Below are 19,579 nucleotides of genomic sequence, written 5' to 3'. Positions count from 1 at the left end.
CAATTGCTGGGTTGTAGGGTAGTTCTAATTTTTAATTTTTTGAGTAACCTCCATACTTTTCCAGAGTGACTCCACCAGTTTACATTCCCACCGGGAGCACAAAAGAGATCCTCTTTCTCCACATCCTTGCCAACATCTGTCGTTGCCTGAGTTGTTAGTGTTAGCTATTCTGACAGGTATGAGATGGTATCTCATTGTGGTTTTGATTTGTATTTCCCTGATGATGAGTGATATCGGGCATTTTTTCATGTGTTGGTTAGTCATCTGGATGTCTTCTTTGGAGAAGTATCTATTCGTGTCTTTTGCCCATTTCTTCACTGGATTATTTGTTTTTTGGCTGTTGAGTTTGATAAATTCTCTATACATTTTGGATACTAACCCTTTATCTGATACGTCATTTGCAAATACCTTCTGCCATTCTGTCGGTTGCCTTTTAGTTTTGCTGACTGTTTCCTTCACTGTGCAGAGCTTTTTATTTTGATGATGTCCCAACAGTTCATTTTTGCTTTTGTTTCCCTTACCTAAAGAGACATCTTGGGGCGCCTGGGTGGCGCAGTTGGTTAAGCGTCCAACTTCAGCCAGGTCACGATCTCGCAGTCCGTTTGTTCGAGCCCCGCGTCAGGCTCTGGGCTGATGGCTCAGAGCCTGGAGCCTGTTTCCGAATCTGTGTCTCCCTCTCTCTCTGCCCCTCCCCCGTTCATGCTCTGTCTCTCTCTGTCCCAAAAATAAATTAAAAAAAAAAAGTTAAAAAAAAAATTTTTTTAAAAAAAGGAGACATCTTGAGTAAGAAGTTACTGCGGCCAAGATCAAAGAGGTTTTTTGCCTGCTTTCTCCTCTAGGATTTTGATGGCTTCCTGTCTTACACTGAGGTCTTTCATCCATTTTATTTTTGTGTCTGATGTAAGAAAGTGGTCATTCTTCTGCATGTTGCTGTCCAGTTTTCTCAGCACCACTTACTGAAGAGACTGTCTTTATTCCATTGGATATTCTTTCCTGCTTTGTCAAAGATTAGTTGGCCATATGTTTGTGGGTCCATTTCTGGGTTCTCTATTCTGTTCCATTGATCTGAGTGTCTGTTTTTGTGCCAGAACCATACTGTCTTGATGATTACAGCTTTGTAGTATAGCTTGAGGTCTGGGATTGTGATGCCTCCTGCTTTGGTTTTATTTTTCAAGATTTCTTTGGCTATTCAAGGTCTTTTCTCGTTCCATACAAATTTTAGGATTATTTGTTCTAGCTCTGTGAAGAATGCTGGTGTTATTTTGATTGGGATTGCATTGAATATGTAGAATGCTTTGGGTAATACTGACTTTTTAGCAATATTTTTTCTTCCTATCCAGGAGCATGGAATATTTTTCAATTTTTTGTGTCTTCAATTTCTTTCATAAGCTTTCTAAAGTTTTCAGTGTATACATTTTTTACCACTTTGGTTAGATTTATTCCTAATCATTTTATGGTTTTTGGTCCAACTGTAAATGGGATCGATTCCTTGATTTCTCTTTCTCTTGCTTGATTATGGTATATAGGGATGCAACCAATTTGTTTGCATTGATTTTGTATCCTGCAACTTTGCTGAATTCATGGATCAGTTCTAGCGGTTTTTTGGTGGAATCTTTTGGGTTTATAGAGTATCATGTCATCTGTGAAGAGTGAAAGTTTGACCTCCTCCTGGCTGATTTGGATGCCTTTTATTTCTTTGTGTTGTCTGATTGCTAGGCTAAGACTTCCAACACTATGTTGAATAACAGGGGCTAGAGTGGACATCCCTGTCTTGTTCCTTACCTTAGGGGGAAAGCTCTCAGTCTTTCCCCATTGAGGATGATATTAGCATTGGGTCTTTCATATATGGCTCTTATGATCTCAAGGTATGATCCTTCTATCCCTACTTTCTTGAGGATTTTTATCAAGAAAGGATGCTGTCTTTTGTCAAATGCTTTCTCTGCATCTATTGAGAGGATCATGTGGTTCTTGTCCTTTCTTTTATTGATGTGATGAATCACATTGTTTTGCATCTACCCCCCCTTTTTTGAACATTGAAATCTGAGTCATGTAGAATTTATCCTAGTGTCCATGGACCTCTCTCTCTGTCCAAGTTATTATCTAGTTGTCCCAACACCATTTATAGAAAGTCCATTTGTACCTCTCTGATGATTTGAGGGCCACCAATATCCTATACTACATTAGGCTGTCCTTTTGACCCTTCCATAGGTACGTTTATTTAACTAATGCCTACTTTCTCACTAGACTTCAAATTACATGAGGGTCATCACTGTGTCTGCTTTGTTTTGCCTGTGTCCTCAGAGCTTTTACAGTACCTGGTACATAGCAGGTACTCGATAAGTATTTGTTGTGTCTCAGAATGTTTATGATGTTCTAGGACAATGTTTCAGTTTTCCCCACAGATAGATTTAAACAAGACTTAGTATTTTAATTTAATAACAAATATTTTACAGAGCCTGAAAATAAAGAAATATGTAGTAGACATACATTATGTGCCTCAGTTGAGGTACATAACAGTTTCTCTTAAGCAATGTTAATTTATTATAACCAAAAACATTTGATTCAATCAATATGCTAATAGGAGTCAAAAAATACTGAAATGTTATGTCTAGACGAAATGAAACATTTTTATTAAGCACCAATAAGATAAAGTCAATTTTTATAGAGAGTAGTCACTGGGACTTTGCGGATACAGTGTTGATTGCAATCTTTCATTCATTCTTACCTAACCCTGGAAGTCCAAAATATCTCATAAGTTGCATTTTTTTCTGGAAATCATGATTTTGAAACAGAAGCATCTGCTTTTCAATGCAACTCTACTATTCTTTTGTTGCTGTTTGACTTCATTTGATCCCCACAACTATCATACCAAGTAGGGAATTCTCTCCTTTTTATAGATGAGGAAATTTAGATAATCATATCCTATAAGTGGCAGACAATTTGGGGATTTGCAAAGACCTCAGATATACCCCTAGCAAATGTCAATAATCTACTATGTTTAAAAAGTGCAGCATTCCATTGTAGGATTATTAATACATTCAAATAGTTGTATTTCATTCCTCATTGGCAAAGCAGCAGCATGGAAAGCAAAACAGCACACAACTTCAATCGTTTGCAATTATGTATCAAAAATCATACATCCATGAGAGAGCAAATAGTTAATTAAATGTTAAATAGTAACAATATATTTAATAACAGTTTTAATGGTATAAAAAATAAAAGTCTAAGATATCCCTTCTCTATTTAGCAACTGATGCTACATTTCTCTATTATATATCTGTATATACATATGTGTGTGTGGCATTTTTTTCCTTACTTTAAAGGAAATTGAATTTAAAATTCTTAATTCTATGCAAAGCAAACTCTTTAAAAATCAAAAATTCTGTGATAGACACCTTACTCTACTGTTCAAAATAAAAGAGCATAGGACTGGAATATAAAAGACTTAACCCAACTATCAATAAGAATTCACTGTATTGTCATACCAAATGACTTTGTACAAGTCACACAGTTTCTCTGGTGATCTGATAGACCCACATAATGAGAGAAATTTGCAGTAACAACCCTAATGTTCATTCAAGCTTTATATAACTTAGAGTCCTGTAGTTCTATGATCTGTCTCTAAGCATCCCACTCTTTATGACTATCCAGATGCCAATTTTAGCTGACTAAAAAGTATGTGATACATTTACCAGACTAAACAGTAGTGATAAAAGAATACTATGATCTTTTTGTTAAATTTTTTCATCTTTATTTATTTTTGAGAGAGAGTGAAATAGAGACATAGAGCGAGTGAGCAGGGGAGGAAGAGAGAGAGACAGGGAGACACAGAATCCGAAGCAGGCTCCAGGTTCCGAGCTGGTAGCACAGAGCCCCATGTGGGGCTCAAACTCATGAATCATGAGATCATGAGTGAGCCAAAGTCAGATGCTTAACTGAGCCACCAGGTGCCCCCAAATGTACCATTATCTTAATTTAGGTAGCTTTGGCAGACTTTGTAAAAAAAAAAAAAAAAAAAAAAAAAAAAAAAAAAAAAAAAAAACCCACTATTGGGTGAAACTGAAAAAATTCTGCAAAGTAACCTTCTAATTGATGAAAATATCCCAGAGCTGAGGCATATTGCAATTATATACATAACTGCATTTCAGCTGAACAACTTAAAGTCATTTGATTCTCTAAAACAGAGTAAGTCAATAAATCTAATATTTTTCGAGTAAATTGTATGTATTCTATACCAAGTGTTCAATTGCCATATCCCAATAGTCTGAAAAATACATTATTGTTAAACAGAATAAGTCTTCCAGTGCCTAAATAATAGTGTTAAAAGTTAACTTCACTTGAAATTATGATTCTTGCATAGAGTTTTTGGAATCCCAAAGTTTAATTCCACTGGCATGTGCAGTCTACAGGTTCCTGAAGAGTGTGCATGACTTCAGTGCCATTTCCTGAGCAATACAGAGGCACAGACAAGTTCCGCACTCCATTTTCACGACAACACTTGCAGAATCTTAGATGGCTCTCGATATTGATGTTATATATGGTAGCAGATGGGCATTTTCCATCACAAGATGCAACATTTATCTATAAGGAGAGACAATGAGAAGAGAATTCTCAAAAATTTTAAAAACTGGCTATTTTATTCTACTAAGAAATCAAATGACAGCAAAACTTTATTATCACGTTAACTCTCAAGCTTCTGTATGTTAGAAGACTGCAAAAAATACCAGGTTGAAACTAGTAACTTGAATAAATCAAAGAGATATACCATGGTGATGCCTAAGACAGCAAGGCTGATGTAAATTAAACTATGAAATAAATGTGAATACACAACTAGACAGGTGTATGTAAAATGTTCATCACAATCTAATGATTCTATTGTAATCTATATTATATCATGATGCATGTAGACTGAAGCATTGGAGAGGTCATATCAAACAGGGTAAAGTTAGAACTAGGACTTTTTTGCTGAGTAAAATTGCATAGTTAAGAAAATATGTAGTCAAATATATTTAGCGTTAATTTCTATCTCTCTAGATTGCAGTTATGATTCAGAACTATTGATTATTTATGCAGAATATTTTAATATTAGACTATACAAATAGTCTCAAAGTTAAATATTGTGACTATCGGCATTTTTTTGGCTTACAAACACATTTAGTGCTGTGATGCATGTACTTTTGGAAAGACACATGCTTTTTATGTAACAAATTATATTTTCCACTTACAGGGTTTTGACTTCTACAGTCCTGTTTCCTTATGATTGATTTAATGATCACTTTCTGGCATATTCTTTCTTCTCGTTTGCCTGATAAAATATAAAATGTATTTATTCATCTGAAGGCCCATGTCACATTATTTCTCTAATTCAATTAAACATGTGAATATATTAAAGTAAATAATATATATATTTATAGAATATATATTTCTATATTAAGATGAACTTAAAAGTTCCCCTCATATATTTTATGTTCAATATTTGTTTTCAGTTTCCAAATAGCTTTTTCTCATATTTTTTAATTTATACTTATCTCTTTATCTTATTCTCCTAGAATAGTTATCATAATCATAAATCATTCCATGCATGCAATAATGCTAGCATTAGCCTATGCTTATTACATATAGATAAAATATACACTTAAAATTCTAAAAATATGAAATGATTTTTAGAATGAGACATTGTAGAAGTATATATACATGTACATAATTAGGCATCTATACATATACACATAAATCTATTTTAAAATTAAAAACAGACTTAAAACCACTTTATCTTAATAGGTTTTAATATAAAATCATACACGTATATAATTGAATTATTTACCAACCTTTTTGAAATGTATGGATGAGTCATATTATACTTGATTTTATGGCTCTGAAATGATCTCTTATGACTTCACATTGAAAGACTTTATATTAATTAATGATATATTAATATGCTTCTGTATATGTGATGGACTATCACTTGATAATACATCCAAGAAAATATATTTAATGCTATGTAAGAGTAGATGCAAATAATCTCTGAATCAGGATGCAAAAAGACCAATGTTCTTACTAACTTGCTTTGCTACTTTTAGGAAACTCACGCAGATCATTCTGCTGAGTTTTCTTGTTCACAAAAGACTGGAATTAGATCTCCAGTTTCCAAACTATTTATTTAAGTTTAGCCACAAAATATTTATTTAAGTGCTCATATGAAATTCCAACATGCAAAGTATATAAAAGTTAAATTACTCCTGTTGAAGCAGAGAGGTGTAGCAGAGATTGCCTGAACTTAAGCTGTCCTTCCCAAGGTCACACTTGACCTTCAAAGTGCTAGCTTTGGACATCACATTTCAGCTCTCATCTTAATTTCTTAGGAGCATTTGATCCAGTCTCCCACACTCTCCTCCTTGAAACACTTTCCACACTTGGCTTCCTAAAAACACCCTCTTTTGGTTTTCCTCCATCTCATTTGTGGTTCTTCCTCAGACTCCTATACCTGTTCTTTCTCCTTTCCCCAGCCTCCCAACTATAGACTGGCTAGAGGTTCAGGGTTGGTGACAGAAGGAAAACTGGTGTTTATCTTGTGATGCTTTCACTCAGTGGTTAGTTACTTTATTAACCTTTCTATTCTCATGTAGGAAGAAAGAATAGTCAAAAAGAAATCATCTTTAATGTGACCTCTGAGGTACCTACCCTCTTCTTTCTGTCGCCTTCACCCCTGTGCTTGACCAATCTTTGCTATTTCCTCTGCTTTCAATACTTTTTATTCTTCCAGGCTGGCTTCCCAAAGACATTCAGTCTTGACTCAGATGACACCTCACCACAAAGGCATCCTCTAACCACTCACTTAAGTTAGCAACCTAGCCCCCCACTCTCTATCCCTTTAATTCTGTACTATTTTCCTCTGTATCACTCATCACTACTTGACATAATAGTATATATTTATGTGGTCATTGTTTCTTCCCCTTCTTGATAATATGCACTAGGCATGCAGGTATTGTTTCATTCACTATCATAGTCCCAGTGCCTAAAAGAGTGTCTGATACATGGCAGGCACTTAATAGAAATCAGTTTGATAACTTCACTTGTGCAATGAATATAACTGGGACAGCATAAATTTGTTAGTTGGCTGAACTTATTTGTACCAAGAGGCATTTCCTCTTAAAGACTATTGCAACACACTTTGCTATTACACAGCACCTGCAATAGTATCCAACATCCAGTCTCTCCAAGATAGCCCAGTCACCCAGAAGCAAAGACTGAAGACAAGAATTCTGTGATACCAAGGCAGAAACTATTTCACAAGTCCTTACATGTCAGATGGGAGAAACTGAGGTAGCTTGGTATTATTCTGACTTGGCAGAATTGAAAGGTCCTAGACCCAGGCATCGGACAGGCCTAAATCCATTACTGATTGGAGCCATCAACTTTTCTGAACCTTCATTTCCTTATCCATAGGGGAAACCATACCAACCTTCCCACCTAACCTCCCAGAACTGTTGTGAAAACTAGTTGCAATACACTCTGCAGTGGGCTTAATAGTGTTGACAGTGTAGGTAATAGATGGTAGTATTGTGGTCAGTAGCATAGAATTTCCACTGTCTGCCCTCAGATAACATAAAGTACTTACTTGTTTAATAATTAACATGGGGTTATAGAATCCAAGGTCCTTACTGAAGTCACAATACCATTCTCATCATAACCTACTTAACTTTATGTTCCAAGCAAAGTTGATACCACAGACACCTCTTAAACGTAAAATCTAGGAAAATCCCATGCAATACCTTTTGGGAAATGCAACAGTGAAGAAATTTCTAATATTTAAATTAAAATTAATCTAAATTAAAAATATTTTATTCATACTCCAGAAGACTGACAAAATAATTAACCACATGACATTTAAGTAATAACATTATAAAATGTGCTTCTCTCCTTGCATTATAGGATCTGAATTTTATGAAAAAAATCAAAGTCACCATGAGGAATTAAAACTAATCTATCAAATTAATGCATGTAATATGTCCTCACTTACAGATCTTGCAACAGCCTTCATTATAAAGCTTTACAATCCCTTCATTCTAGGAAGAGAGAAGGAATAAAGTCAAAACTCACAGTGTTTGTTCATTTCCTCCTAGACTAGACATAGAAAACTAACTCTCAGTATTTTTACTAAATATCACAAAGCCTTTATAAGAAAATGATAGAAATATAACTATTTCTAATAAGAATTTGTTGTTGAAACTAGGAGCAAATATTTTTGTTTCAATTTTGGTTATTTTTTTACTAGTAATATGAAAAAAGTGCAAAAAGATTAACTTACTTAAAAGAATACTTTATTTATTTATTTCTTATAACACATTTTAAATGCCACACACACACACACACACAAAAACTTACCAGAACAAAGTTTTATAGGTACTCTAAATAGAAGTCATTATATTTTCAACTCCTTGAAATAACCAAACGTATTCTATGAGACAAGACTAAGTTCCTGAATATAATTAAATGTTAAAATGATGTATCCTTTCATTAATATTTATTATTCAAAAAAAAACACCCCACTTCAGGATGACTGACTCTTACCTGATTAAGAAAATTTTATTAATTACATCTTGAGTTCTTACAGTAAGTTGTTCATTGCTTTTAGTAACTTATTAATTGCAATTTAAGCAAAAAGAATTTTGGCTATAAAAATGAACCTGTGAAATAAGATGACGCCTAAGATTCTTTCCAGAGCTGAAATCCTGTGACTTCACTATATATGTCTATCTAGCCAGCCAGCTAGCCACCATCACTAAAAGAGCACATCTTTAAAAAAAAAAAATCAATAAGACCATGCTATTTCTCCGCATTGAAGAAAAATATTGCCTACACAATAGAATAGAGCGCACTTTTCATTAGGGATTGTTATCTTCTGAATAATTAACGCTACAAAGGGCCTTATAAGAAAAAGTATCACTTCCAAAAATCTACTTTCCCAATGGACTCTTCTCTGAGAAAATAAGAAACTGGGATATCTAAGCTAAAGGATCAGCAATGCTGTGACATGTGCCGACTTCCACCATGGCCTGTGCTCAGAGAAGCTAAGACAAATTTCACTTAGGCCAGCATGCATGAAAAAGTGAATGACATCATAAATCTGGCTGTGTGCTTAAGAAATAAAATTGGCCCACCTCAAATAGATTATTAATTCATGGTGAAAGAGATTCTAGTCTGCTGATCAAATGATTTTTCAATAATTATTTGATCTACATGTTAAAACCCTAGAGATAGCACAATGTTAATTCAGGGAGAATCAGAATTATTTGGAACGCCATTTATAACTGAAAATGGCAAACTGAATAGAGCTTTGATGTTTACATGAAAATAAAACATACACCAAAATAAATAAGCCACTACATATGTATGTACTACCTTGGAAAACATATTATTTTCTAAGTTATATTTAATACTATATTTTTTTAGATATAAAAAAGTACAAACCATTTTGCATTCAGTCTCATTAAAAGGGGGACAGACCATACTGTAGTTGAGAATCATTGTCCCTTCATCAGTCTTAACACATTCATATGTGGTACAATTATAGTGCCAGGTACTTCGCTCCTAAAAATAAGAGAACATTACTGTTTTGCTTATTAAAATGTGATGTATTTCTCTTTTCTTAATGTTCACTTATTTATTTTGAAAGAGAGAGTATGCATGTATGTGAGCTGGGTTGGGCAGAGAGAGAGGGAGAGAGAGAGAATCCCAAGCAGGCTCCATGCTGTCAGCACAGAGCTCAATGTGGGGCTTAGTCTCACAAACTATGAGATCATGACCTGAGCCAAAATCAAGAGTCAGGTGCTTAACTGTCTGAACCACCCAGGTGCCCCCAAATCTGGTATATTTTTAAGTAGAATATTTCCTATCCAAGTCAAGAGGCAGAGAACTTCTTGTGGCATAAAATGTCTATCTGGAAATATCCCCAAATTTGTCTAAAAGCATTAAAAATACATATATGGTGTGTGTGTGTGTGTGTGTCTGGTTTCAAACTAGATCTGAGATGCAAATGTGAAATAAAGCAATAGAGAGAAAAGAAACAAATAGTGTCTGTTTCTACTACAAGATTAATTATCCAATTTGGCCAAATGTCAAAGGTCTTGTTCTAATATTCCCTCACTAATTATAAAACAACAAACCATATTAGTTAACACGCCTCCTTTCTTGAGATTTGTTTATTCTTCCTTCTACTCCCTTATCACCAAAAAAATTAAAAAGTCTTTGGAGGACAGTGATTATTGATTTATAGCCCTAGTTTTATATGCCTTATGGTTGTTTTAAAACACATTCCTATTCTTTTAACAAATTTTCAAACATAATAACTATTTATTTCATTCCTGATTTCAGAATTCTTATTTAGAAATAAAATCAGCTGAACATAATTATAACATAATTATTGGACTGTAATTGTTGATTTCTAATTTTATTTTACAACCCACATTTTAAAATGCTAGCCAAACTCTGGCTTGCAGTTTCCTTGTGCAGTAAGGAATTTGGATGAACTTCTTTTTCTCCAGATTCCATTTTAACTTATAAATATCTTTAGGTATTCTAGGAACCTCAACTGGAAAAGATCTACAAGTCCAGGTATAAAAGGAAATAAAATATTCAAATTCAAATTAGAATTCTAATATTCAGCTCAAATAGTACTATCTTATTTATCTGAAATAAAAAATTACTTGTCCCATAGAAATAAGATTTCTAGATAACTAAAGTTTATCTTCGAAAGAGCCAGGAGTTAACGATCCAGATGTACATTTACCTTGATTGCATTACTTGTTAAATTCTAAGATTTTATTTATTTTTGAGAGAGCGAGTGCAAGCAGGGAAGGGGCAGAGAGAGAGGGGGAAAGAAGGTCCAAAGCGGGCTCTGCACTGACAGCAGAGAGCCCGATGTGGGTCTTGAACTCACGGACTGTGAGATCATGACCTGAACTGAAGTCGGAATTTCAACTGACTGAGCCACCCACGTGCCCCAGAATTCTCAAAAAAAAAAAATTTTAACAGGGGTGCCTGGGTGGCTCAGTTTGTGAGTTTGTGAGTTTGTGAGTTTGAGCCCTGCATTGGGCTCTGCGCTGACAGTGTGGAGCCTGCTTGGGATTCTCTGTGTGCCCCTCTCCCCGGCCCCCCTCAATAAATAAACTTAAATATTCTGAACATAATTTAATCTTTTATTTACATCTCAGGCTACCCACTGTAAATACTAGTCATATACACAGATGGCTCCTGGATTATTGATAACAGAGTTTATGTTGCCCTGTTACTAAAAGCCCCAAATTACTGTTTTTTCAAGTACACTCTGATTCCTTTTCCCTCACTGACACCTATGTCTTCATCACTTTAGAAGCTTCCATTTTCAAAACTCCTTCCTTAAAATAATATATTATAGGGGTGCCTGAGTGGCTTAGTTGGTTAAGAGTCTGACTCTGGATTTTGACTCAGGTCATGATCTCAAGGTTCATGAGATGAAGCCCTGCTTCTGGCTGGGCATGGAACCTGCTTAAGATTCTCTCTGTCCCTTTCTCTCTGCCCCTACCCCACTCGCAGGCACACACTTTCTCTCTCAAAAATAAACAATATAATATAATAATGTAATATAATATATTATAAAATAGACATGTCGGGGCGCCTAGGTGGCTCGGTTGGTTAAGCGTCCGACTTCCGCTCAGGTCATGATCTCACGGTCTGTGAGTTCGAGCCCTGCGTCGGGCTCTGTGCTGACAGCTCAGAGCCTGGAGCCTGTTTCAGATTCTGTGTCTCCCTCTCTCTCTGCCCCTCCCCTGTTCATGCTCTGTCTCTCTCTGTCTCAAAAATAAATAAACGTTAAAAAAATTAAAAAAAAAATAAAATAAAATAGACATGTCACTGTGATAAAACAAACAAACAATATCAAAACTATTTAAATCAGTAACACTAGTGTGTGCATAATTGTGAAACATAGGCTATGGCACAAGACAATTGTTAATCTTATTTCATAAAATGAACAGAATTGGAGAAATCTGTTTTGGGGGTATGTGAGTAATCCCATGTAATTAAAAACACCAGAAGTAAGACCTCTAGGTAATTAAACTATTAATGGAAAAACCTAAGGATGGCAACAACAAATGTGAACTACTTTTAGGTAATGTAAGTTATGAGAAATGTACTAAATGTTATGAGTGATGTACTAAAATGAGAAAGTTCCATTTTCTAGTCTAAGGAAGGAATAGGTCAGTCTGCAAACATATATGGAGTTATTCGGAGATAACAGGAAAATTCTGAATAATTATTTCATTATTTTTGGTGGAAAGGTGTAATATAGCATTACTGACTCTTGAGATCTTCTTTGTAAAAAAAATTGTCAAATACTCAATCTTTTTTCTTATTTACCCATTGAAATCTTCAATACCTGAAATAATAACATGCTAACACCTTGAGTTTCATATTTCCATTAAAATGCTTCATTTTAAAGGAGTGAATAAAATAATAATGTTTTCCCCCTTTATTCTAAGATTAGAAAAAAGCAATTCTCAAAGCCCATTCCTCACATCTGTAAAAAAAAAAAAGTGAGAATCTATAATAAAATATCTGTGAGAAATAAGTTAAATATATTCCTTTACAGCAGGAATTATCAGAACCTTTAAAATGTAACAAATGTAACTGTGTCTTATGTGCTGCATATGAGTGTGTTTATTGTGTGTAGAGTTGTGTGTGTGTGTGTGTGTGTGTGTGTCTGATAGTTTTCAAACTTACTGGACTTAAGAACATCTTAAGAAAATAGCACAGAGAGCTACCCTCCAAGGAACATATTTTAGGGACTAAGGAATTCATACCTCATATATAACTGATGTTCCATTTTCCATTTGAAATTTGCAGGATACATTTTTGCAGGTACCACAGCAATCATAATCACTTGGAGACGGAGTATATACCTGGTGCTGTATATAATGACAGTACATTTAGTTAGCCTCACAACAATACCAGTAGTTTTAATGAATCCACTCTGAAAGTGCTTCCCAGTATACCTATATGCTCTCTCAGAACACCTGTAAGCATTTAAAAGGTTGAATTTGAGGCACTTCAAATAATAATTTACTTCATGATTTAGAAATGAAGTAAATATTAACCTTTACATCTAGCAGCCAAGATTCATTAAGCAGGTCAAGTAAGCTGTATAGATAAATAGATAATAAGGCTCAAGATGGTACACAGGGAAAGGAAAATATGCATTATATACATTAGACATTACTAGATTACTGAACTATTCAAGTGTATACTTTTAACTTATGGAATATTCACCAGTTAAAATTCTATAGCTGCCATTTTATTATTAATTTAACTCTCACCAGAATGACTTACAAAGAATACTTACAATGTCACATTCTTTTGAACAGTTCACCATTGTAAAATTCAGAGTGTGAAAGCCTGTATGGTTATCTTTTTCTTCCAGACACTCCACTGTATAACAAAAGTCCCCTTCCAAATACTTTATCATAGACTGGCCAGGATTCAATACTGATACTTCTTGAAATACACACACCTCATCCTTTTCTAAGAAAAGAAAAACAGTCAAGGAAAAGTACTATTTTGAGGATTTTTTTTATTAATCATTCAATGGAACTTGTATTTAAGTTTATGTTTTCACTGTGATGTGTAATTTTTTCAAAACCAATAACGATCTTTCCCTTTATATATTGTTAATAACTCAAGAGTTTACTTAATAATGAATGTAGCACATTTAGTCCCACTCTTTACTGTCTGAAATGCCTTCAGAAGCTATACTTTATAGCAGATTCCAGAATTTTAGATCTAAGTGATCATCAAGCTGTTTGTTCTCTCTTCTGGAAACATAACATGACAATTTGATGGAGTAGATATAGAATGAGGCAAAAGCCAAATCAACAGTGGTAGGGCTTTTCGTGGTGGGATTGTATAACATTTCATGGTTTTTAATGGTTATTTTTAGATAAATTTTTCAATTTTGTTGTGCTGCAAAATAAATAGTGCTATACATTATGCTTGATGATTAAGGTAGCTAATACAAAGTAAAAGTGGCATATTAAGGTAGGCTAGAAAGTGATGAAAATACAGCTCAGAAGCTCTCTGTGCCTTGCTAACACCGAATTTAAGCCTTCTCTTATATAAAAATGCAAGTTTAAAGCTGTTGAATAAGCTTTTTTTCCTATTAAGCTATTAATACTTAATATGAAGATTTGCTATGTTGTAGAAAAACCAACTCTATGCTTTGCAATGTTAGCATGCATAATGATAGAACAATGATCAAAGTCTCTCACTTCTGGATGGATGTTGTAAAAATAGTAAATACATGTATTTAAAAGGACCATAAAATCAACTTTCAATTCTGAAAAGCCTCTACAAAACATATTTGTTGTTCTGTCCCATTAAGGTATCTATCAGAACATTTAGAGCTATTACAAAAGAGGCAACTGAAAAATGATAATGAATTTTTATACTCAAAAACTGGCACACACTTAATCAAATGGGTTAAAATGTGTGATACAACTCAAAGAAAATACTTTTTAATTTATTAATAGTGACCAGATAAAAATCGTATTCATCGCATTTAGTAGTGAGAAGAAACAGTTACCACAGAGATACCGTATACATCCACAGTCACTCTGAAAGTTCTGATCTACTGCAGTAAATTCTCCCTGTTAGAAAGATATTATTATTAAACATGACTTACCCAGCTTCTCATATGACAACTGTAAAGATATATACACAGTATAAATTTAGTAAGTTCCCTACCATACAGCCAGACACATATCAGGTGCTTAATAAATATTTGATAGTGAACAGGCTTTGATTAACCCGGTGGTCATTTAATTAACAGCCCACAGAAAAAAATTCACAACAAACACGATGATGGCGGCACTTAATCTCTCCAAATTTTAATTCCTTTATCTATTAAATGAGTGAAGGTAGAGAAGATGATCTTTATGGTCTTTACTGACTTGAAAATATTGCTTGGTTCTGAGCTTCTAGCGGGCAATTGGAGATAAGAGAATACTTGCTAATCCTGGAAATTGTGCTTGATGCGAATGTTCTTGATCTTCTCTATCAAGGTGGCCCAAGGTCCTGATGTTTACATGGAGCAAGGATGCCATAGTATATAAAGCAGGAGCAAAAGAGTATGGTAGAGTGACGAATAGCATGCATGGACTCAGGAATAAGGCCATCCTGTGCCCACCTCGGCTCTGCTGCCTACAAGCTGTGTGATCTAGGGCAAGTTGCTAAGCTGGTCTTCTCCTCACTTCCCTCATCTGTAAAATGGGGATAATAACATTGCCTACCTCTTAGGGTTTTTTTAGAAAAAATAATGGGTGAATTCACGTAAAGAACTTACCATAGGGCAGACACACAGCAAGTGCAGTATAACCTTCAGGTGTCGATGAAATGCCTCCATACCAATGCTTAAACATTATCCTATCAGAAATGGTATCTATTCCTCTCAGTATAGGACCAAGTTTAAAGTTTCAAGAATTGCATTTTAAAGAGAAACTTTTTCTGAGGGCATTTTATTTTCATGTGATGTCAGTAAAAAAAATTAATTTGATTCGTAATGTAAAAAATGACTCTAATAAATTCATAGTAACATATAAAGGGTACTTTTCCCCATAAGCTAATAATATCTTACCTTCTATAGTGCTTTACAAGCTGTAGTTTCATACACATTAACTCATTTGGTCTTTTATGATTTTTAATTATTACCCAATTCCAAAGGGATTGGAAATAAAATGTTAGAAACATGGAGTTAGAAAAATAAATCAAATTCTCCCATGGCATAGGCTCCAAGTTGGTGTGTTTAACTCCCAAGGAAGCATCCCTCTCCTTTAAAATCAGCAACAGCATCACCTTAAGCTGTTTGCACTTTTTGGCTCCTGAGAATAGCGCTTGCTATGAATGGTCATGTACAAGCTTTTGTGTGGACATATGTATTCATTTCTCATGGATATACACCTAGGAGTGGAATTTCTGGGGCATATAATATATATATATATTTTGTCTTTCACAGTGTATTCCAAAACAGATGTATCATTTTACATTCCCACCAGTATCATATGAAGGTTCTAATTCTCCACATCCTTGCCAACATGTATTATTATCTGTCTTCTTAGTGAGTGTGAAGTGATATCTCGCTGTAGTTCGGATTTTCATTTAACTGAAAGCTAATGATCTTATGAATCTTTTCATGTGCTATTGGCCATTGTATACCTTTATTTGGATAAACATCTAGACATATTCAAACAATGGAATATTATTTAACAGTAAAAAGGAATGAAGTGTGGACACATACTGCAACACAGATGAACCTTGAAAACATTATGCTAAGTGAAAGGAATCACAAAACCACATATTATAGGATTCCACTTATATGAAATATTCAAGATAGGAAAATCTTTAGAGCTAGAACAGATTCCTAGGGCTGGGAAGTTTGGAGGAAATAAGGGGTGAGTGCTGACAGGTGCAGAGTTTCTCTGGGGGTTAATAAAATTGTTCTAAAGTTGATTTTGTTGATGGTGGCAGAATTCTATGAACATAATAAAAACCATGGAACCATATACTTTAAATGGCTGAATTGTGTGGTGTGTGAACTATATTTCAATAAAGTTGCTATTTAAAAACAGAAATACTGCAAAGGCCTACCATAAACTCTTTAGGTTGAGATACATTTGTTGTGTATGTGAATAAGCTGATGTGATTTAAAATAATATACCATCTTAGACACTGAAACAAATGTTTAGCAACTATTCAGAGTAGGTACTCAAGAACAATGGGTCAGGTCAATGCTTGTATAGAATCATGAATGTTAAAACTATATCATGCATGTGGTTACATATATTCAGGTAGGATGTTCAAGAATATTGCAGCTACTGCATATGTTCTGTGTGCCTAGCACAGTGCTAATATATAAAATAGCAGGCACTCAACAGATGCTTGGAGTATTGAGTAATGTGAAATTTTGATTCATAATTAATATTCAGACATTGAAAGTTGAGCTGGAAAAAAAGCTAGATAGGCCAGCATCTAGCCTAAATATTGGAGATGGAGAAGAACACAGAGAAAAGGTAAGTGGAGAATGGTAGAAACCCACAAGAAGAAACAAACAAACAACAACAACAAAAAACAGGACAGAGAGGGATGGACAGTAAAGTGGTTGGTGAGTTGGTGCTCAGGCTAAGACAGGTGTTAAAGGGGCACATACACACAGGCATACACAACACGCCCAGAGTTAAGGTAACAACCAGAACAAGTTTAAAGAATAAACATACAGGCTTCTCCCCAAAAACACTTCAAAAGACCCAGAACACAGTAGGCACAAAATCCCATAGGATGAAGGTTAGATTTATCTTGTGTTTGAAGTTATTGAAATGTCTCAAGACACTTTATTACCTCTTCCAGGCCAGCAGGAGAGCTCTGAATGAGGCTGGGTAGAGGTGAAACCACAGGGTCTCTACTTAGCTGCTTCTTTGGTGATCAGTGTTTACCCAAGGACCCAGGACTCTTGGACTTTTGATGTGCAAGCCTTGTAACCTTAAAGATTTTGTAGATATTTCTCTGTGTGTGTCCATGTATGTGTGTGTCTCTGTTTCTAGCTCTCTCTCTCTCTCGCTCGCTCTCTCTCCGTTTTTCCTCCCCCCCCCACCCACCCCTACACACATGTTACAAAGGGCCAGGGTCCTATTTTTTATCCTCCTAAATTCAACCTCTCCCTAGTCCCTCTATACAGATCTTGCTATACCCAAGGTTCTCATTCATGAATGGCTGTAACAGTCTCTGGCTGATCTACTTCCCTCTAATGTTTTACTGTCCTTATCCTGCTACACAGGAAGAGCAAAATTAACTCAAACACTCAATTTTCATCATAATTTCCATCCTGTGCAGGACCCTCTTTCTCTCCTATCATATTAAATGTGCAGTGAGTTCCTCAGAATAGGGCTGTGCTATTTCAAGTGTCTGGTCCCATCACCACATAAACTGGTTTTCAACAAATGTTAGTTGAATGAAGAACTGCAAAGAAAAAATAAATAAATAACATCTACATTCTTCCATCTCATCCTTAAAGCCAACCTCAATACACCAAGTTGTATAGTTCTTCATCTCCCATTGTTCCTTGCTCTACCTCCAGTTAGCTTTTTCTCAAGGCAAGAGTCATCATTACCTTTTAGCCTACGTATCTTACCTCACCTTTTGGTGTGTTTATTCATGTTCATCCTAGCGTCTATGTGGAATAGTTCAATTCCTTTCATCCATTATTCTAACCTGTCACTTTCTTCCAAATTTTTCTTGATAGTGAACTTCCCTGGAAAGTTCTCCATGATATATTGTGTTAATTTTGTAATAATAATTATAGCTAATACTTATTGTGCTCTTTCTATGTGTCAAGTACTATCTAAATATTTAATATATATTAACTTATTTCATTCATCTGATATAGGTATTGTTGTTATGTTTATTTTTTTAAGTTTATTTATTTATTTTAAGGGACGAAGACAGGGGGGAGGGACAGAGAGAGACAGAATTCCTAGCAGACTCCACACGGTCAGTGCAGAGCCGAAAGTGGGGCTCGAACTCACAAATCGTGAGATCATGACCTGACCTGAAACCAAGAGCTGGACGCTTGTTATTACTTTTATATTGCAGGTGAGGAAAGTGAAGTACGACTAAAAAAAGTCCAACACAGGAATAAAAACAAGGCAGTTTCAACTTGCTTTTGTTATTTAAACTTATGTCTTCGCTGTAGTTTTTAATGGAAATGAAAGAGTTATGGCAAAGTAGAAAGAATAAAGGAATACACAAGACACACACATAAAACAACCCTTGGTTTGAGTCCTGAAGATCTCAGTCAGTCATTTACTCTCTCTGGACCTCAATTTCCTTATTTACAAAATGTTCATATAACTCTTAAGAAGGTACAGTTACATGTTTATATCCCCTCTTCCTCCACAACAGATGCATCTTTGGCACAATTTCTTGAAGAATCACTAGGGACACCTCTCAATATGGAGGTAATCTTTTTTTCCAATGTTTTGCTTTATTTTCAGACCAGTGAAGTCAAATAGGCATAAGACTAATAGATTCAGTCACCAGTGAAAAAAATAATGTATTGCATTTTCTTATCTCAAATAAATAAAAAAGGTTCACTGCTCCCTGATACCAGCACATGTTACTTTAATCTACTTCAGTATCATTTAATAAGGATAATTTCATTAACTCTGACAACTCAGAAATAAGGGGGATAAAGAATTAAACTAATTTACATAATATGACAGTTCAATCAAAATGTGTGTTCTTACCACTTCACAAGCTGGCATAACAAGGTTTCCACAGCTACATTCTAAAAGGCAAAAATCAACATATTTATATTGATCAGAACACATTACTGTACTGTAATAAAACTTTGAAGTATGAAAATTAGTTACCGCAATGCCATGTTGGACAACATTGACCAGATACATTTTCTTTTACAAGGTTCATATCTTCTGCACAGTTGAGTAGTGGTGTAGGACAAAGATTTGGGTCACAAACTAAACAGAAAAAAATGACGTGGATG

At 34.9% G+C, this 19,579-nt stretch overlaps 1 protein-coding gene across 1 annotated transcript in view; it reads right to left on the bottom strand.

Moving 5' to 3' along the window:
* Window positions 1–4,274: 4,274 nt before the first annotated feature.
* The window catches only part of OTOGL (otogelin like), a 161,409-nt gene continuing 146,104 nt past the window's right edge, over window positions 4,275–19,579 (bottom strand). The window contains exons 51-59 of the mRNA XM_042992814.1: window positions 19,449–19,553; window positions 19,323–19,363; window positions 14,612–14,675; window positions 13,376–13,554; window positions 12,837–12,941; window positions 9,469–9,588; window positions 8,018–8,063; window positions 5,226–5,305; window positions 4,275–4,581 (exon numbers count right to left, since the gene is read on the bottom strand). Coding sequence (XP_042848748.1) covers window positions 4,381–4,581; window positions 5,226–5,305; window positions 8,018–8,063; window positions 9,469–9,588; window positions 12,837–12,941; window positions 13,376–13,554; window positions 14,612–14,675; window positions 19,323–19,363; window positions 19,449–19,553 — 941 coding nt within the window. The 3' untranslated portion in view covers window positions 4,275–4,380. The remainder of the gene's footprint in view (window positions 4,582–5,225; window positions 5,306–8,017; window positions 8,064–9,468; window positions 9,589–12,836; window positions 12,942–13,375; window positions 13,555–14,611; window positions 14,676–19,322; window positions 19,364–19,448; window positions 19,554–19,579) is intronic.

Source organism: Panthera tigris, chromosome B4 (genome assembly GCF_018350195.1).
Source record: "Panthera tigris isolate Pti1 chromosome B4, P.tigris_Pti1_mat1.1, whole genome shotgun sequence".
Lineage (NCBI taxonomy): Eukaryota > Metazoa > Chordata > Mammalia > Carnivora > Felidae > Panthera > Panthera tigris.
This window is presented reverse-complemented; position numbering and strand designations above follow the sequence as displayed.